A 22,123-nucleotide genomic window follows, 5' to 3' on the forward strand; every position below is an offset into this window, starting at 1 on the left:
AAAACGCACTCTCACCAGGATTGGTTTGATGAAAACAACGAGGCTATCGACAAACTGCTTGAAAAAAAGAATATGCTCTTAAAGCTGAACCTCTCAAATAAAACCCAAGCCAACGCAGCTGCTCTACACCAGGAAAAGCATAAGGTTCAGATTGAGCTAAGGCACATGAAAGACAAATGGCTCAAACAAAAAGCCGATGAAATCCAGGACTATGCTGACTCTCACAACTCCAAACGTTTCTACCAAGCTGTCAGAACACTGTATGGTCCCCAGCCTGCTGGTACATCACCGCTGCTCTCTGAAGATGGAACCAAACTTATCACAGACAAGTCTCGCATTCTTGATAGGTGGGCTGAGCACTTTGAGTCGGTTTTAAACATGCCATCTACAATCAGTGAAGAAGCAATAAATCGCCTACCTCAGGCCCAAATTGACAATACACTCAACAATACTCCTACCGCTGCAGAGACAGAAAAGGCTATTAAGCAAATGTCAACTGGCAAAGCGCCTGGCGCAGACGCAATTCCAGCTGAGATCTACAAAGCCGCAGGCCAACTGACGTTCCAGAAACTGACAGAACTTTTTCAGTCAATGTGGGAAAAGGAAACGCTACCACAATACCTTAAGGATGCGTCAATAGTTCACCTCTACAAGCGTAAAGGCAACATACAGTCGTGCGACAACCATTGAGGGATTTCTCTATTATCCATCGCAGGAAAGATCCTTGCACGCATACTATTGAACAGACTCCTAATCCACCTTGAAAACGGCCTCCTTCCTGAAAGTCAGTGCGGATTTCGCTCCGGTCGTGGTACAATGGACATGATTTTTGCTGCTAAACAACTGCAAGAGAAATTCCAAGAACAGATTGTCAGCCTCTACACAACATTTGAAGATCTCACCAAAGCATTTGATACTGTGAACAGGACTGGTTTATGGAAAATCATGGAGAAATTCGGCTGTCCATCAAGATTCATCATGATGGTATGCCAATTCCATGATGGTATGCAGGCCCATGTTCTTGATTATGGTAATCAATCTTCACCCTTTAAGGTTACAAATGGCGTCAAGCAAGGATGCGTTTTAGCCCCGACACTCTTCAGCATGATGTTCACTGCCATGCTTGCAGATGCCTTTTCTGAAAGTGACCCAGGCATTGACATCAGGTACCGCACAGACGGCGGAGTCTTCAACCTGCAGCGTTTGAAAGCCAAGACCAAGGTCCACTTCAAAAGGCTAAGAGACCTTCTCTTTCTTTGCAGATGATTGTGCCCTTAATGCTTCAACAGAGGCTGACATGCAACAGAGCCTGAACAGATTCTTAGATGCCTGTGACAGTTTTGGTCTGACAATCAGCACTAAAAAGACTGAGGTCATGTTCCAACCAGCACCAAATAGCCCTTACATCGAGCCAAACATCTCAATCAAGTCTCAGCGTCTCAATCCTGTGGAGAAGTTTACATATCTTGGTAGCACCCTATCCAGAAACGTCCATATTGATGACGTAGTCAACTCCCACATAGCTAAAGCAAGCTCTGCCTTTGGTCGCCTAAACAAAACTGTATGGAACCGCCGAGGTATCACATCAGCGACAAAGCTCAATGTGTACAGAGCAGTTGTACTTACAGCACTACTGTATGCCAGCGAGACCTGGATGGTGTACCAGAGACATACCAAGAAGCTGAACCACTTTCACACAGTATGCCTTCGAAAAATACTAGGCATCAGATGGCAAGACAAGATCCCGGATACTGAGGTCCTGAGCCGTGCAAACATGTACGGTATCGACGCCATGCTGCGGTCAAGCCAACTTCGCTGGGCTGGTCACGTTTGTAGGATGGACGACACACGCATCCCAAAACAGTTGTTCTATGGTGAACTAGTTAATGGCTCACGCTCTAGAGGTGGTCAAAAGAAGCGGTTCAAAGACTTGCTGAAAGTATCCACCAAGCTGTTGGCATTGAACCTGACTCATGGGAGAAGCTCGCCCAGAATCGTAGTGCCTGGAGATCGAGTTTAAAGGTCGGAGCATAAAAACACGAGCAGCATCGTGTCTGCCTTGCCGAGCATAAGAGAGCAAAGCGAAAGGAGAGGGAAGCGTCTGATGCACCCCCAACTGGACCATCCTGCCCGATATGTGGAAGGGCGTTCCATGCAGTGAGGATTGGATTAATCGGTCACCTTCGCAACCACAACACCAACCACAGAAACACAAACAGTTGAACTCATGGTCATCTTCGACACCAAAGGACGAACTATCATTAGCCAATTGGGAAATTTTGATTACAGAATTTTTTCATTGTATGACATTGGCCCTATGGTACATGTAAATGAAAGATTTCTAGATGTCATTGCATGGTTACATAACAGGGATCATCCTAGCCCAAAATTTTAGGGAGAAGTGACTTCTCCTTCCAATTTTATTAGGGAGAAGTGACTTCTTCCAATTTTATTAGGGAGAAGTGAGCCGACCATTGATCAAACGCGTAAAGGTACTTTAATATTAATGTTTCACAATTAATAATCATACATATATCTATGAAAATATCTATAAAATATGCTGAAACACTAACTAAACATTTTATTTTAAACTGTTATGATGTTATATAGATATTGCTCCCTTTAGAACTGTAGAACATGTGTTTTATTTGGCCAAAATACAAATTTTATTCAAATGTAATTATTACTTAAGCCAAGAGCCTGAGGATGTAGGATAAAGGGAATATAAGGCAAAACCCTAGCTTATTGTTCTTTTTTTAAGTCTTTCTAGGTGCAGTTTCTGGTTAGTACATTGCGATAAATTGTCAACCAGACCATCAGTAACACTGCATGTTTATTTGTCATTTTTAGCCGGATTTTTTTCGAAAAAATCTCGGCTTATAGATTGATGTTGTCGGGCGGGCGGGGGGGGCGGGCGGGCGGGCGGGGTGGCGGCGTGCTCGAAAATGTTAAAGTTCTTATTTCATGGTATAACTTTGGTATGCTTGGACCTAGAGTCTTCAAACTTGACATGAAGGTTGGCCAGGATTAACAGATGACCACTGGTCATTTCAAGGTCATTCATTTGAAGGTCAAGGTCACTGTGACCTTCAATATAAAAATGTTAAAGTTCTTATAACTTTGGTATGCTTGGACCTAGAGTCTTGAAACTTGACATGAAGGTTGGCCATAACTAGTTAGTAACCACTGGTCATTTCAAGGTCATTCATTTGAAGGTCAAGGTCACTGTGACCTTGAATGTAAAAATGTTAAAGTTCTTATTTCATGGTATAACTTTGGTATGCTTGGACCTAGAGTCTTCAAACTTGACATGAAGGTTGGCCAGGATTAACAGATGACCACTGGTCATTTCAAGGTCATTCATTTGAAGGTGAAGGTCACTGTGACCTTCAATATAAAAATGTTAAAGTTGTTATAACTTTGGTATGCTTGGACCTAGAGTCTTGAAACTTGACATGAAGGTTGGCCAGAACTAGTAAGTAACCACTGGACATTTCAAGGTCATTCATTTGAAGGTCAAGGTCACTGTGACCTTGAATGTAAAAATGTTAAAGTTGTTATAACTTTGGTATGCTTGGACCTAGAGTCTTGAAACTTGACATGAAGGTTGGCCAGAACTAGTAAGTAACCACTGGACATTTCAAGGTCATTCATTTGAAGGTCAAGGTCACTGTGACCTTGAATGTAAAAATGTTAAAGTTCTTATTTCATGTTATAACTTTGGTATGCTTGTACCTAGAGTCTTCAAACTTGAAATAAAGATTGGCCAGTACTAGAAGATGACCACTGGTCATTTCAATGTCATTCATTTGAAGGTCAAGGTCACTGTGACCTTAAATGTTAAAATGTTAAAATTGTTATAACTTTGGTATGCTTGGACATAGAGTCTTCAAACTTGACATGAAGGTTTGCAAGCACACTTAGATGACCACTGGTACTTTCCTGTCATTTAAATCAAAAATCCGGCTTCAATGCGGTCATCTCCGACCGCGGAACTCTTGTATAAAAATGTTATAAAGAACGTCAAATATAATTATGATCGACGAACCATACGTTTCCAAAAAAGACTGTCGATATACATCTTTTGCACATGAAGTAAAATATGCATATCGTTTGACTGCAGAAAATGAAAACCAGTAACCTGTAACCTAGCAAATATGCAATCAATATATTATTTGGTTGACATATTGCTTTAAAATATAATATTGCAGTGCTTTACTTTGCTAATAGATAATTTAAAATTGCAAGATGGCGGACATTAGCAACATTCATAGATTGTACGGTTTTAGGACAGTAGCGAAGAGGTTTCATCAGTTACTGCTCATGTCAGTGCCAGCCACTTACCAATCAGAAATCAATAAATAAAAGACCGGGCAATGACTCATGGCGATATGATAAACGCATTACAATAACAAGGCATTCCATACGTCAATACACTTTTGTTGGTAAGACCGGCGTGTACACAATGCCTCAACTGGAATAAACCAAGGCAATTTGCATCAGCGGTCTGTGATGCGTAGATATCAGTTGAACAGATAACCGATAATTGCACACAGTAGACAATTGCACTATTAGTGACGGCATTGCGCACACGCGCGGCAGATTATCAAAGGAGAAAATATTGGAAAATGTTGGCGATTTTGTTTTCGCTTTGATGTAATCAGAAAGCGATATCAAGCATCGTAGGGCGCCTACGTCGCCCTCTAGGATGATCCCTGACATAAATCAACTATTCATGCGCTGTTCTTATATTAACATGGTTTTTAAATTCTGACATTTCTTAGAAAGATTTAAGGTCTTTTAATTATTTCAAACTTCATTTTAATTTATACATTACAACTTAATTGCCAAGATTTCAGTATTTTAACAAAATTAGTACCCTACTTGAACATTGAATGACAGCTTTTTCAATATTTTTCATTATTATTTGATGTGCTAAAAATATTAAATGTAGCTTGAATTAACCTCCTGATTAGCAATCCTGTAAGACTTGCTAAGTGATTGAATTTTTGTCTTTACACTCATCATTGCAATATATTTTAGAAAAGCCATGCGGGCGTATGAAGAAAGCTGGGATCGGCGCCTGGGAACCTACTGCTGTTGTGTGAAAACCAATAACAAAAATAGGGTGAGATTTTAATAGAATTTTGAATAACTTTGTCAAGTCGAGCAATGCATTTTAAGTTATTCTCATTATGATTTAAAACAATAGCAATATTTTTATGTTAATTGAGCGTGATACATTTGTTCAAAATCATTATATTGCCATTCTTGTTCAAAGTTGACGAGCACTATAGTTGCCACTTTTTGAGTCAGAATCCTAATTTTGATTACATTGAGTTTATGTGGGTCCGACAAGAATTTTCCAAAAAGAAAGTTTCTTTCCTACTTTCTTTTTCCCATAAAGGTGTACATGTTGATGTTGATAGATTGGTCTTCTCCATTGATTTATTCAGGGAGTTATTGCCCTTCAAATAATGTTTCTTTTTTTATATCAGTCCCTACCGATGCCAAGTTTATAAAATGGCACTATGACTGACTGATGTTAGTTGGTCTGCTCCAAGAATGTTTCAATGAAATATTGGTATTTTCTTATAAATTTTACATTTCTGTGTCATATCAATGTAACTTATGATCTGAATTTGATTAATCTTTATATGCAGTTTGCCTGCAAGATTGATGTAGGCACACTGTCTTGTTGTTTCCCTGTGGTGAGTTTTTGGCAGTTATTTCCCATTCAATAATAATATGTTTCCTGAAAACATCTCAAATACTAATGATTCAGGGCCCTCAATCTATTAAATCTGCCGCCGAAATTTGGCGGCAGTCCCCCACCTGAAAAGTATACTTTTTTCCCCTTTTGGGGAGAAAAATTCCCCCTTAAAAAAAATAGAAAGATGTTTCTCATGATTATTATATCTCAATTCTATTTCAATTTAATCTTTGCAAACATACTAAATTATGAAAAATGCAATGAATATAGTGTAAACATGTACAAATGTAATAATGAGAGAGTAAGTAAAAAAATCCCCCAAAAAGAAAAACGCCGCGAAAATTCCCCCTCCTAAGGGCTGCGGACCCCTTCCCCCAAAGTAGTGTGAGGGCGCTGTCAGATTGGAATGTGATGAATTTTATATACAAGGTCCCCATGCACACATTGTCAATTCACTTAAGATTGTTCAGGGAGTTATTTCTCTTTGGTTAGAAATAAAACATTTTTAAAAGAAGCCTTATGTTTTTTTGCAAGAATTTATTCACCAAATGTTTCAGACTTCCATGTCAGAAATAGCACACTTGTTCACCGAGTTCTTCAGAGACCTGGATGTTGTTCCATCTGACGTCATAGCAGGGCTGGCTCTACTCAGACGCTTCCAAAAACAGCAAATGTTCCTCACAATTAAACAGGTAGCTTTGTAGTTATATTAATTAAAATAACATTTGATTTCGTGTCAGGTATTGGCTAGTCTTCACCTGTTTTGAAATATATTTATTGAAATTTATATGGATGCATTGAACACTTTTAATTATTTCGGTTATTTGAACATAATTTTACAATATATTTTGCTGTTCCAATGTGATCAAAACTATACAGTATTTTTAGGGCCCAAAGAATGCATCGTATACGATCATAGCAGTTGCAATGTCTATTTGTTTGTATGTGCAAATTAACTGTGTCAGGAATTTTTGTGATGCATATTTTTTTTCAAGGCATTTCTTTCTGTATATAATTATGTATTTCAGGACTCAAACCCTATTGAAAGGTACATGTCAGGCATACAGATCACACCTAATACAAAATTTCTTCAGCTAGATGACCCTAGTAACCTGCACCAGTTTCAACAGGTACATGACTTATGGACTATTTATTGGTTGCTGTATATTATCCATTTTTAATCACAAGTTATCAAATAAATATTACCTGTTTTTTGTTGCCACGAAGGATATATTTACGTTCTACTGTCAATAGTAGATAGCAATCCATAGTGCTAATTTATCAAAACCATACACATAGAATTTTTATTTTAAAGCTGTTCCACTGTTTATTTTCATTACACAAATGTTAAACTCGAACATTGTGCTGAAATAGTAACGTCATGATGTCAATATAAATTGCTGTTTTTCATGGTAAAACAATGATAATTTTTTGTTATTTAACTGTTTTTTTTCACTGATTTTGAATCACTTATATTTTCATAAAAAACAATGGGAAGCATCCAATTAAAGCAGAATAATATTGCAAATGTTAATTGTTAAGTAGTAAACTATTGTATCTGATATCTCCAGAAAAAACAACAGTTGTATGTTTTGCCATCAGTGAAAAAAAAGATAAATTATGGGATCACGGCCTAACCTGTCGGAATTGTCAACAGAAAGCAATTTTGTTTTTATCAGTTTTTTTTAGCTCACCTGTCACGAAGTGACAAAGTGAGGTTATGTGACCGTGTGATGTCCGGCGTCCATTGTGTGTGCGTGCATGTGTGCGTCCGTCAACAATTTGTTTGTGTAGACAATAGAGGTCACAGTTTTCATCCAATCATTATGAAATTTGGTCAGAATGTTGATCTTGATCAAATCTGGGTTGGGATTGTATTTGGTCATCTGGGGTCAAAAACTAGGTCACTAGATCAATTAATAGAAAAACCTTGTGTAGACAATAGAGGTCACATTTTCATCAGATGTTCATGAAATTTGGTCAGAATTTTTATCTTAATAATATCTGATTTTGGATCATATATGGGTCATCTGGGTGTCAAAAATAAGGTCACCGGGCCAATTCTAGTAAAACCTTGTGTAGATGAAAGAGGTCACAGTTTTCATCATGTCTTAATGAAATTTTGTCAGAATGTATTAATTAATGAAATCTGGCTTGGGATTGTATATGGGTCTGATAGAATTTAAAATGATGTAGCAAGGTTAGTCAGGTGAGAGATTCATGGCCCTCTTGTTTATTAATATGGACGAGACTGACTAATGATATTAATTTTTTCAAACTATTCCAGAATTAAAATACTAATGTGTGGGATTATTTAATTTAGACAATAAATGAAAACAGGGTAAGATGATCATAACGATTTTAGTGATGATAGTTATTTTGTCAAATACAAAAGATGACTAAATATACATGTATATGGTTATATTTATTTTGCAAAAAAATTAATGTGACTGATACCCACACACTGCTGTTTCTATGTTTATGGGCAAAAAACTCAGGCATGTGTGGATCATTTTGCATATGACAAAAGTCTTTTGCCCTTCTTAACTTCATGGTGATGACACATTTAAACGTTCAATTTAATTAATTCAGAAACCTGGAAATAGTTGGCTGCACAGACAAATCACACGTTATGAGACTGACTGACCAGCAGACTGACAAACTGACAAAGTGACTGTAAAATAATCCCCTTCAAACTTAACTGTGTTTGATTGTAGTATAGAAAAGGCAAGATTTTTTCAAAATTGCATTGTTTGCTATATAAAATACTACAACAGTTTGAGTTTTGCTATGTGGATTCTGTGAAAAAAATGTGAATATTGTCTGTCAACTACTTCTTGTTATTATTACTGAGTTTCAATGAAAACCCATCATATGTGTTGTTTTTATTTACAACGATTCCTCTCGGTTTATTACTTATGAATATAACAAAGCAGCATCACAACGCCTGTGTGCTTGTTTGCAGATTACTCACTACATGAGGTTTGCAATGGGTGCCTATGGCTGGCCACTGTACATGAAGATGAACACTGCCACAGGACTGTGTAGGGTGTTTCCAGACCTCAGGTAGTTGGAGAAACATTGAGAGAAAATGCAAATGAGTCTCGTTCTGACAAAACTGGGCATATTGCTTGTGCGTAAAGTGTTGTCCCAGATTAGCCTGTGCAGTCCACACAGGCTAATCAGGGAAGACACTTAACGCCTAAATTTGATTATCTGTAAGGAGGGACTTCCTTGAAACTAAAAATAGCTTTAAGGCGGAAAGTGTCGTCCATGATTAGCCTGTGCGTACTGCACAGGCTAATCTGGGACAACACTTTACGCACATGCATTATGCCCAGTTTTCTCAGAACAAGGCTCAAATCTTTGTATTTCAGGTTAAAAACTAAATTAAGGCTCAAAACTAATCTAGCTTTTTTTAAGTTTTTTGAGTACTGGACAACAATCTAGATTGTGTGTTTATATCCTAAACCTACTTATTAATAACTTGTGTGGCGTTCGGTCATGAAATAATGACTAGGACTGTTCTTCCACTGCTTTTGTTCCAATTTGGGGAGTTGTTAGTTACTAACATTTGTATGTGCATTTACTTTTATCAGAAAAGAACAAGAAGGTTAGCTGTACTTCCTGATATGACTGAAATATTGTTGGAAAACAACAATAAATTTCAACAAACAAACACACAAAAGCTTCAACCTAAACTTTCTGTATACATACACCCGTTCAGAAACCATTCAGAATATTCTGAGTTATTCATTCAGTTTAATTCTCTTTTTATGCCCCTGAAGGAGGGCATATAGTGATCGCACTGTCCGTCTGTCTGTCCGTTCCTCCGTCTGTCCGTCACACTTTGCGTTTAGGCTTCGAAAAATGTTCATAACATCTATGTCGCTTCAGAATGATGCAACATTCATATTTGGTATGCATATGTATATGGACAAGGCCTTTCCATATGCCCTCAAATTTTGACCCCTTTGACCTTGAACTTAGGGTCAGCGTTTAGGTTTCAAAAAATGTGTTTAAGTTTCAAAAAATGCTCATAACTTCTATCAAAGCGTTTATCGGTGGCTTATGTCATCCTATGGAGACAGCTCTTGTTCTTCTCTTCGTTGACTTATGTACAAATATTGTTTGATATAGCTTTATTGCTATGGAAAGACCTTTAAGTTGTGGTGATTGCATGATTCTTTTGCCATAAAAACTACAAAAAGACATTTTTATTATCAATATGAATATGGTAATATGTATTTATAAGAAATATATGTATTCCACAAAATGCTTGATTCAATATGAATCGGAGAATTTCTGAAGGTACTGATTCTTAATTAGTCGCATTAACTCTTTCAGTGCTGGAACTGAATTTTGAAGGCCTTTGCAAACAGTTTGGATCCAGATGAGACGCCACAGAACGTGGCATCTCATCAGGATCCAAACTGTTTGCTATTCTGATAGCATTCTTTGAAAAAAATCGAAGAAAATGCTAATTTTAGAAATTCAGCAGACAACATTTTATCAGACGACAAATTTCCCAGCATGCAAAGGGTTAATCATTCTTTCAGCAACACTTGTCATATTTCTCTCCATGTCAGATGCTGTACATGCATGAGGGCCGAGCAGTCTGGCGAGGATGCCCTAGTTCAGGACAACTGCTGCCAGTGTAATGTGGCGGCCCTGAAACACATGACCCAGCTGACTGACAATGACCTTGTATACGTCACCAACCATGTGGATGTAGGAGCAGTCTTATTATTAGCTCAGCTATTTTTTTGAAAAAAATTTATGAGCTATTGTCATCACTTTGGCGTCGGCGTCTGCGTCGGCGTCGGCGTCCGGTAAAGTTTTGCGTTTAGGTCCACTTTTCTCAGAAAGTATCAATGCTAATGCATTCAATCTTGGTACACTTACTTACTATCACTAGGGGACTTGGCAGGCAAAGTTAGATAACTCTGGCGTGCATTTTGACAGAATTATGTGCCTTTTTTATACTTACAAGTTTTGTGTTTAGGTCCATTTTATTCCTTAAGTATCAAAGCTATTGCTTTCATACTTGCAACACTCACTAACTATCATAAGGGGACTGTGCAGGCAAAGTTATGTAACTCTGACTGGCATTTTGACAGAATTATGTGCCCTTTTTATACTTAGAAAATGGAAAATTTGGTTAAGTTTTGTGTTTAGGTCCACTTTATTCCTACAGTATCAAAGCTATTGCTTTCATACTTGCAACACTTATTAACTATCATAAGGGGACTGTGCAGGCAAAGTGATGTAACTCTGACTGGCATTTGGACAGATTTATGGGCCCTTTATACTTAGAAAAATTTGGTTAAGTTTTGTGTTTTGGTCCACTGTACCCCTAAAGTATCATAGATATTGCTTTCATACTTGGAACACTCGCAAACTATCATAAGGGGACAGTAAAAGGACAAGTTGCATAACTCTGGTTGTCATTTTTACAGAATTATGGCCCTTTTTTGACTTAGTAACTTTGAATATATGGTTAAATTTTGTGTGTTTCGATCCACTTTACTTCTACTTACTACTACTTACTAAAGTATCAAGGCTATTGCTTTCAAACTTCAAATACTTTCATGCTATCATGAGTTTACTGTACCTGGCAAGTTGAATTTTACCTTGACCTTTGAATGACCTTGACTCTCAAGGTCAAATTATTAAATTTTGCTAAAACTGCCATAACTTCTTTATTTATGATTAGATTTGATTGATACTTTGACAAAACAACTCTTACCTGACATACCACAATAGACTCCACCCAAACCATCCCCCCCCCCTCCCCCGGAATCCTCTCCCCCATTTTTTTTTTTTTTTAAGATCATCTCACAAATGACCACCACACCCTCACACTATACCCCCCCCCCACCCCATCCCCCCCAATTTTTGTTTTGGGAAACGGTTAAAAAACACAAATATTTATTTTTATTATTTTATTTTTGAAATACCGTCCAACCATCGCACCCAAGAATCCCCTCCACCCCCCCACCACCCCCACCCCCTTTTTTTTTTTTTTTTTACATTTTATTTTCCGCATTTTTGGAAGATAATGTAATAAATGACCACACCCGCACACTATACACCCCTCTTCACTCCACCCCTCCCTCCTTTGTGATTGAAATTGAGAGTCCCTTCACCTTTAAAAAGAAAATAGATGAGCGGTCTGCACCCGCAAGGCGGTGCTCTTGTTTGAGTCGTGTTCTGAGAAAACTGGGCTTAATGCATGTGCGTAAAGTGTCATCCCAGATTAGACTGTGCAGTCCGCACAGGCTAATCAGGGACGACACTTTCCTCCTTAACTTGACTTTCGGTAAGGAGGGACTTCCTTGAAACTAAAAATACCGTAAAAGCTGAAAGTGTCTTCCCTGATTAGTCTGTGTAGACTGCACAGGGTAATCTGGGACGACACTTTACGCACATGCATTATGCCCAGTTTTCTCAGAACATGACTCATTTGTGTCTGTTTCAGTAGTTCATAGCCTCTAGATTAGTTGTATGATGCAATTTCTAAAGTATACTTCACACTTAGCCACTCAGATACTCACTTGACAATTTTGTAGTCCCTAAAAAATCAAACTAACTTTCAGAGGTTTCTTGACTAAATTCAAATTTTTAATTAGGTTTCATTTCCAATCTTGATTTGGGAATAACATACAGACTGCTTTAGTTTAATGCTTGTAGTATATAGCCATTTACACATTTAATCTGAGCAGAAAAATAAGGTTAAAAGCCATAAAAATGTTTATAGACTGTATACAAAAATTGAATCAAGGAGAAAGGAAAATGCATGCCCATTATCAGGGGAGGTAATCTTCTTACCATATGCCTATACAATACAAGATAATACATAGAAGTTCTAACACAATTCTAATTATAAAAAAATAAAGAAAAAGTATGTAGTCGCCCCCCCTTACCGCCTTGGAAATGTCATTGAACAAAATTGGGAGCTCCAACTAGTTTAAAGAACTTAGGTGATAAGTAATAATGTAAAGTTGTCCTACTTTCCTTCTCAGATTGGAGAAACACCATTTTATGTTGCCATTGACCAGAAATACAAGAATGTGGTGATTTGTGTACGAGGAACACTCTCTTTGCAGGTAAGTGTAGATATGCACATTTATTTTTGATAAATGCATCTGAAAGCATTTTGGTATTTACATACATCTCTGACTATTTAGGCTTCTTTTGTGCCTTTTTTTTCTAATTTTTGTTTTATTTTTGTGTTTATAAAATTCTTGAAAGATATTTTTGCCTCATAATTGTGTTTCCATTTATCAGCATTAATTGTCCTTTTTTAACTTTAGGCTTTGGTTCCTTCCTACTAATCTCGGTGAAAACAACCTTTCTTGAACACAGAAAGTGTGCCAGTATCTTTTTATTTATCTCCCATATTTCTTTTTTAGTTGAAAACCATTTTTATTTTTGTACAAACCGCTCCAAAGTTTTTAAGTTTAACTTTGTTGGAATACCCATTTCATTCTATTGGAAAAAAGCAGAACAAGTAGATATTGAGTCAATAAAAGACACTATAACAGATGTATAACCAAAACAAAAAAACCGTATGTTTTTCCTGATGTTTAAAATATGTCTGAATATTTTATAAAGCAATTCAATTACCTTGTCAAAAGAATGGATAAACTTGTCCTGACCATAAGTTTGGGTGCCCTAGAGGATTAGATAAATGTTTAAATGGTGTATCAACTGTGCTTACCCTAATTATTGATATTGACATAATGCTATATCCATCTTTAATATGTATGTATTTATCAAACAGCAATAATACATCTAAGAAATCTTGAATACGAAATCATAGAGCTGTTTTTTTATGAATGCCTCAAGATGAGTCAAACTATATTATTGGTTAATTAATAAACCTTTAACCACTAAGATACGTGCAGACTGCAAGTTACTCGCAGGCTGTTCTGGTTTTATGTTGTTGCACATAGCCATTGTCACTTTGCTACTGAGTGGGAAAGGGTTAAAAAAAGCACACACTTTTTTGAGGACTAAGTTAAAATTTAAATGCTGTTATCAATAAATTACTTGTGTATGGTGGTATTTCACTAAAAAATGATAAATAATAATTTATTCCCTGCCGCAAAGCAATTGGGTATTGTTGGAATGTCCTTTGTACCAATGTCATTCAATCAGTCTTTCCGTTATGCATTATTGTCTGCTCCTGATCTTCTATGCCCTTTGGCACATTTTCATCAACATTCTCTTTTTCATTGGATTTTTAGTATTTTATTAACATCGTTTATTGAAAAATGGAAGAAACAAATTTTAATAATATTCTTTCATCAGTGTTGAATGATAGTTTGTTTTTATTTTTGGCTGTAAATGTTTGCATTTTGTGGTCAGGGGACAAAAATACCACTCGTCCGCTCGTACTGACGAGTAAAATCTCGAAAGGACGAGTGAATTTCAATAAAGCTCTCGTCCTACAGGACGAGTGAAAAAAACTGATGTTAAAATATGTATTTTGTGACGAGTAAGACTTGTTTTCATTAAATAAAATCATTTTCTTAAATCATATCTATTCCGAAAGTAGATCGCGAATGAACCGGAAATTGTAATTGTAAATTTCATACAGCAGGTGCACGTTGTTATGCGAGACTGTGTCCCCAGTAAATATTGGCTTTTTGGTGTAAAATTTGCGCGTCCATGGTGACAGGGAACCAACCTATACATTCACTGTAAGTATTGATTTTTAAAGAATTATTTAAACGCGAAGTAGAATCTACGGTTTCAAACCAGTCTGAATTTCGTCAGAAAAATGTCTGACATACGAGCGTTCTTTAAAGTTGGCGGTAGCGATGTTCAAACGTCCAAAACGGAAAGCACGCGAGTATTAGAAAAACGGCGAAAACAAAATTGTCTTCAATTATTTATTGTGTGTTCCTCATAAATAAAGTAATTTATTTCACTGCTTAACATTTATTTTGTGATCAGCTGGCATGAACAACTGAGTAAGCAGCAATTTAGCAGTGATACAAGAATCTTTATTAGTCATATCAGCCCTTTGCAATCTTCATTTCACACATATTTTAAGGACAAGTGCATGTGTTTGCAGGACGAGTGAAAATTTTAATGCACTCGTCCTGCAGGACGAGTGCAGTTTAGAAATATTTTTGTCCCCTGGTGGTGTGTGTTTTCATTTGAAGTCACTTTATGGTGATAACAACTTGCCCACAAGCAGCAAGGGTTTGGAAATATGAAATCAACTTTGTCCAATGTTGTCTTAAATCTTTCAGCATTATTTTTTATTTTGTTTTGTACAGATTTGCAAGTTTACAATCCTTTTGCTAGGCCAAGCCCAGTTTTTGAAACAAAGTTTATTGTAACACAATTTTAAAATAATTTTTTTGTATTAATAAGTTTAAGATTTAGTTCTTTTTTTTTTACTTTTGACAAGTTTACTTTTCAAAGCCTGTTGTTATACAAACTATAATTTGAACAGGTGAATGTAAGGAAGATTTCTTTCATTTAAGCTAACTTAAGGGTATCATGCCGAACAGACCTCGTATACATGTATGTTGTTTTTGTGTGAACACAGGGCCAGATGACATTTTGAAGGATGCGATAACCAAGTAATTTTTTAAAATGTACTGCAACAAGTTGATGAAATTACCATTTTCTAAGCATGTACTAATTGTGCGGTATAATATGCATGTTTGCATCTCAAACAAACTATGGGTTATGGTGAACTTGAAGTTGTGGATGGTTATGGTGAACTAAACATTGTGTCCTGAGGAAATTATCACCAAATCTAACTTGAATGTTGATTTATATTTGCTTTTTGTGGTTCCAAATTAACATTTGTAACACTGTAAAATGCAAAATATATTAGAGTGTAGTTTTTAGCTCACCTGATTGCTCAGGTGAGCTTTTGTGACCAGTCTTTGTCCGTCATATGTCTGTCCGTCCGTAAACATTTGCTCGTAAACACTCAATAGGCCACATTTCTTGTTCCATCTTCATGAAACTTGGTCAGAAGCTTTGTCCCAATGAAATCTCGGCCGACTTAGAAACTGGGTTGTGCCGGGTCAAAAACTAGGTCACTAGGTCAAAAAGAGGAAAAACCTTGTAAACACTGTAGAAGTCACATTTCATGCCCAATCTTCATGTAACTTTGTCAAAATGTTTGTCTTAATGATATCTTGGTTGAGTTCAAAAGTGATTCCGATCCGTTGAAAAACATGGCCGCCAGTGGGCAGGGCAGTTTTCCTTATTTGGCTATAGAGAAACCTTGTATACACTCTAGAAGTCACAATTTTTGCCCAATCATCATGAAAGTTGGTCAAAACATTTGTTCAATTGATGTCTCGGACGAGTTCGAAAATGGTAGAGATCGGTGAAAAAACATGGCCGCCAGTTGGCGGGGCATTTTTCTCTATATGTACATGTAAATAGTGGCAGTTTTCCCTATTTGGCTAAAGAGAAACCTTGTAAACACTCTAGAAGTCACGATTTTTGCCCAATCATCATGAAAGTTGGTCAAAACATTGGTTTTATTGATATCTCGGACGAGTTCGAAAATGGTCGAGATTGTTGAAAAAAACATGGCCGCCAGTTGGCGGGGCATTTCTCTCTATATGTATATAGTGAAAACATGTGAACACAGTAAAAGTCACATTTTTTGCCCATTTTTCATGAAATTTGCTCAAAACATTTGTTTCCTTGATACGAGAGTTGAGTTCAAAAATGGTTCCGGTCAGTTGAATAACATGGCTGCTGGGAGGGGGGCAGTTTTCTCATTATGCCCCCCCCCTTTCGGTCCGTCCACCAGATGGTTTCCGGATTATAACTCAAGAGCGCTTATGCCAAAGATCACGAAACTTCATAGGTACATTGATCATGACTCGCAGATGACCCCTATTGATTTTCAGGTCACTAGGTCAAAGGTCAAGGTCACAATGACCCGAAATAGAAAAATGGTTTCCGGATGATAACTCAAGAACGCTTATGCCTAGGACCATGAAACTTCATAGATACATTGATCATGACCCCTATTGATTTTCAGGTCTCTAGGTCAAAGGTCTAGGTCACGGTGACCCAAAGCAGTAAAATGGTTTCCGGATGATAACTCAAGAACGCTTATGCCTAGGATCATGAAACTTCATAGATACATTAATCATGACTCGCAGATAACCCTTATTGATTTTCAGGTCATTAGGTCAAAGGTCAAGGTCACGATGACCCGAAATAGTATAATGGTTTCCGGATGATTACTCAAGAATGCTTTGGCCTAGGATCATGAAACTTCATAGGTACATTGATCATGACTCGCAGATGACCCCTATTGATTTTCAGGTCACTAGGTCAAAGGTCAAGGTTACGATGACCCGAAATAGTAAAATGGTTTCCGGATGATAACTCAAGAACGCTTATGCCTAGGACCATGAAACTTCATAGATACATTGATCATGACTCGCAGATGACCCCTATTGATTTTCAGGTCTCTAGGTCAAAGGTCTAGGTCACAGTGACCCAAAGCAGTAAAATGGTTTCCGGATGATAACTCAAGAACGCTTATGCCTAGGATCATGAAACTTCATAGATACATTTATCATGACTCGCAGATAACCCTTATTGATTTTCAGGTCACTAGGTCAAAGGTCAATGTCATGATGACCCGAAATAGTATAATGGTTTCCGGATGATTACTCAAGAATGCTTAGGCCTAGGATCATGAAACTTCATAGGTACATTGATCATGACTTGCAGATGACCCCTATTGATTTTCAGGTCACTAGGTCAAAGGTCAAGGTCACGGTGACCTGAAATAGTAAAATGGTTTCCAGATGACAACTCAAGAACGCCTAGGATCATGAAACTTCATAATTACATTGATCATGACTCGAAGATGACCCCTATTGATTTTCAGGTCACTAGGTCAAAGGTCAAGGTCACGGTGACCTGAAATAGTAAAATGGTTTCTGGATGATAATTCAAGAACGCTTATGCCTAGGATCATGAAACTTCATAGGTACAATGGTCATGACTCGCAGATGACCCCTATTGATTTTCAGGTCACTAGGTCAAAGGTCAAAGTCATGTTGACCTGAAATAGTAAAATAGTTTCTGGATGATAACTCAAGAACGCTTATGCCTAGGTTAATGAAATTTCATAGGTATATTGATCATGACTCGCAGATGACCCCTTTTGATTATCAGGTCACTAGGTCAAAGGTCAAGGTCACAGTGCCAAAAAACGTTATCACACAATTGCTGTCAAGGTCACGGTGACTCAACTTAGAAAAATGGTTTCCGGATAATAACTCAAGAATGCTTATGCCTAGGATCATAAAACTTCATAGGTACATTGATCATGACTCGCAGATGAAATAATGATGAAACTTGACCAGGATGTTTGTCAGAACAATATCTAGTTCAAGTTTGACATTTGGTAAAGATTGAATGAACCGACTCCTCTCAGGTGAGCGAATGAGGGCCATCTTGGCCCTCTTGTTTTTCAAACAGAGGAATAGCTATTCAATACTGTGCACCAAATATTAATACTTTGCTTTTCCACAAATTTTGGACACACATTTTAACTAAGGGACCTATATTTTATGTCAACTGGATAATTGCTTCTTAGTTTAAGTATATTTGTTAATTATTTTTAGATATAATTTACTGCAAAAGCAAAAAATGAATATTACACTATTTTTTTCAATAAAAATATTTGGTTTTACATGGGAATTCTTAATGAGTATTCAGCAACATATATATATAAAGCTATATCTGATGCATGAGGCACTTATGATGATGTTTGAGGTTGGTGAATTTGCTTTGATAATGTACAATAATGCACATTTTATTGTGCACACATATTTTTAATCATATCTGTAAAACAAATCTACTTTTTTTATGATGCCAGAATTTTTGTGGGAGGAACACGTGATTTTGTTATCCAGCGCAAATCACTTATTTGCACTTTAACCTTAAGTTTGAACACATTTGCACTTTCAATCAAATTCAAAACTTTGAATTGCATGTATGTCTTTATAGAAAGTAAAGATTTATTGAAATGTGTCTTATCACTCGTTTTGATTGCATGAAAAAAGTGTTTGCAGGTCCAGACATTATATTATATATATTATACAGTCAGATATGTACGAGGTTTTGAATTATGTAGATTTATAAGCTCAACTATTTTGAATGCCAATATATATAAATTTATCATTAACAATGCAAGTAATCATTTTTGCAAAGGACTTTTTCACAGATTTTTTTTTTCTGAAAAGTTTTATAAGTTGGTAGAGCAGTCGATTACAAATCTAAGGATTGCATGTTTTATCCTTGACATGGCCTTACAACTTGTGTTGGTCATGATGTTTTGTTTACAGCCATTCACTTGACAACACTGACTCAAGTAGAGCAGTTATCACTTACCTATGTGTACTTAAAACAGGTAGACCAACAAACACAGGGAAAGAGTGAGTTAGTTAACCCTTTGCATGCTGGGAAATTTGTCGTCTGCTAAATTGTCGTCTGCTGAATTTCTAAAATTAGCTTTTTCTTGATTTTTTTTCAAAAAAATAATATCAGAATAGCAAGCAGTTTGGATCCTGATGAGACGCCATGTTCTGTGGTGTCTCATCTGGATCCAAACTGTTAGCGAAGGCTATCAAATACGGTTCAGGCACTGAAAGGGTTTACTGACTGCTGTAATATGACTGAAATACAGTCGAAATTGACCTAACGGCCACCTGAATTTACCGGTCACCTGCAGACAACGGTCAGTCTGGAATTCCCCCGACGAAAAACACTCTATATTTCACCTGAATTTAACGGCCACCTGTCCATAACGGCCAACGGCCACTATATTCAACTCCGAAATTCAGGTTTGAAATGAAATCAACGGTCACGCGTCAGGCGTCTCGATTCGCGAAAATTAAAAACACTGCACATCATGTGTCCGTCTATTTTGCGGTTAAAGCGTTTGATAGCGGTAATTGCCTTTGATATTATAAAAGCGGCCCGCTGCGAGTAAACAAATAATAAGGTGTTGAGAAGGTTTGTTTTCCGGGGATTATTGTGGGATTTCTTCAACAGAACATATGTCAGAGTTGTTGACACGTTTAAAGTAATAATCGCTCATTAAATGACCGCTAATTAGTACATTGTACTTACAACATTGAGTATCGATTTTTAAATAACATTTTCGGACCATTCTTCAAAAGAGCTTTCTAGCGTTCACAACACTTTTAAAAGCAATCGGAATAATAAATCACGGAATAACAATGAGTGGTTAACGTAAGTTCATCACATTAGAGGAGCGAGTCAAGTGTTTGAAACTGTTTAAATCTGGAAAGAGTTCGCGTGTAATAGCAAGTGAGCTCTGTGTTGGACGTACGCAAGTGCAGAGTGTGCTTAAGCGTAAGCGAGAAATTATGGAGGAGTATGAATCGAATGCAAATGTGAGTTTGAAGCGTTGTATTTTGTATGAGGTTGTTGAATTAAAATGTTTTTTGTGTGATGTTTGCGTACGAATAAATTTTAACAAACATTTTTGCGTCTTTTTATTTGAATTAGAACGGTACAATATCCCCGTACTATCGGTTTATGAAAGAGAATCCGCTTTTTAGACTTGTACGTGACATCAACGGCACGTGACAAGTTTTATTTACTGATTGATCGAGATGCATGAGTAAACAATTATACTAGAGTGATAAAGTCATTGCTTTAGTTTAATAACAATATGAAATTAAATCAATCTATAAGATATTATTCTGTATTATTCAATGTAAGTAAATTATGTTATTATGCTAAGTTAACGGCAATGCGCATTTGTTTAACACTGTATGCAAACGACTGGGTGGGGTAACGACGTAGCAATACTACCAACTGACGAACCATATTAAAATTGTGATCCGAATTCAACGGTCACCTGTGGACAACGGTCACTTTGGTCATTTCCCTTGACTGACCGCTGAATTCAGGTTTGACTGTACTGTGGAAAACGGTAAAAAAAAACTGACAAAAACGAACACAATATATTTTGCAGCGGTCTTAACTAATTCTAAAAGAATGAATTGAAGTGGAATAAAATATTTTGCCTGCCCAGGAATGGATGCATAACCTTATGAAGCAAAATCTTACATGCTACCCTTTGAGCATTTGATATTGATAATTTATTGCATCCTTAAAATGCTTTGTTATATAAATACATGGTTTACAATTATGAACGACAAGCATTACATGTGCTTAATTATTTCACCCATTTCGATTGATAATTATCTTGAAAGGAACTTTTATTATCCCCTGCCATAGGCGGAGGGATATTGTTTTGGCGTTGTCCTTCCGTCTTTCCGTCCGTCCGTCTTTCCGTCCGTCCGTCCGACTTTCCGTCCTTCCAATGCCATATCTTGGAAGTGCTTTTGCAGATTTTATTGAAACTTGGTATGAGTATATATATGGATAATGGGATGATGCACGCCAAATGGCATTGTACACGATCTGATAATAACAGAGTTATGGCCCTTTGTATCTTAAAAAAAATGCTTTTTTTGTGTCAAATATAACACTTTTGTGTCCAGAAGCATATTAGCGGGGGATATCAGTTCAACGAATTCGCTTGTTTTCTTATATTTTTACATTTTTTTAAGATGGAGTGCTATTTTTCTGTTTTTATATAATTTATATATTTTATTTTTGTGTTACTATGACATGTTTTTTTTAAATTGGCGTTTTGCCAAACAGTGAGCAAGTCACTTTATTTGTTAGTTTGTAATTTTAGTTCACGGCAGTAATATAGTATAAAACTTTGCCTAAGGAACACTGTACTGAGTAAGATATAAAAGAAAGGTTTTGTTTTCTTAATTTAACATTTAGTAGTTTTAATAATAATGTTTATTACGAGTAATTGTGTATTTAATTATCTTGTTTACGTTAAACATTTGTTTGTAAAAACTAAAATATTCATATTAAACAGGCTTATAGAAATACAATAATAGTAGTATACCAGTGAAGTTGTTACATTTAATTGATGACTTTATGCATTTGCATGTAATAGTTTGTTTGAAAAGGTTTCCACCAATATACAATATCTCTGATTTTAGACCTACAGTTATACTGTGGTCCTGGAGTCATAACTTAATTACATATAAGTATTGCATTTAATTAGGGATATGAAATGTTGTCTTTATTATTGTATACGTTGACTACTTATACAGCAGACCTTGGCTCATATTTCAGGATGTGCTCACCGACCTGAAGGCAGATGCAGAGTTATTGCCCTTGGAAGAGGAACACCAGAACTGGGCTGCACATAAGGTTACACAATATTCTGTGATTTTAGTATATAAGTTTCTACGCGTTCACTTGCCATAACATATAGCATTCAATTCTTTGAAAAATGGATCTAAATCATGTGGTCTCCTTGTTTTCAAA

General features: G+C 36.6%; 1 protein-coding gene across 3 annotated transcripts in view; it reads left to right on the forward strand.

The window, feature by feature from the left end:
- LOC127850594 (diacylglycerol lipase-alpha-like) overlaps nt 1-22,123 on the forward strand; it is a 69,624-nt gene that overhangs the window by 36,990 nt on the left and 10,511 nt on the right. For all 3 annotated transcript variants that reach the window (XM_052383722.1, XM_052383723.1, XM_052383726.1), the window contains exons 6-12: nt 5,044-5,128; nt 6,271-6,405; nt 6,742-6,843; nt 8,679-8,779; nt 10,303-10,444; nt 12,739-12,822; nt 21,929-22,006. In XM_052383722.1, the coding sequence (XP_052239682.1) occupies nt 5,044-5,128; nt 6,271-6,405; nt 6,742-6,843; nt 8,679-8,779; nt 10,303-10,444; nt 12,739-12,822; nt 21,929-22,006 (727 nt within the window). The remainder of the gene's footprint in view (nt 1-5,043; nt 5,129-6,270; nt 6,406-6,741; nt 6,844-8,678; nt 8,780-10,302; nt 10,445-12,738; nt 12,823-21,928; nt 22,007-22,123) is intronic.

Source organism: Dreissena polymorpha, chromosome 11 (assembly GCF_020536995.1).
Source record: "Dreissena polymorpha isolate Duluth1 chromosome 11, UMN_Dpol_1.0, whole genome shotgun sequence".
Taxonomy (NCBI): domain Eukaryota; kingdom Metazoa; phylum Mollusca; class Bivalvia; order Myida; family Dreissenidae; genus Dreissena; species Dreissena polymorpha.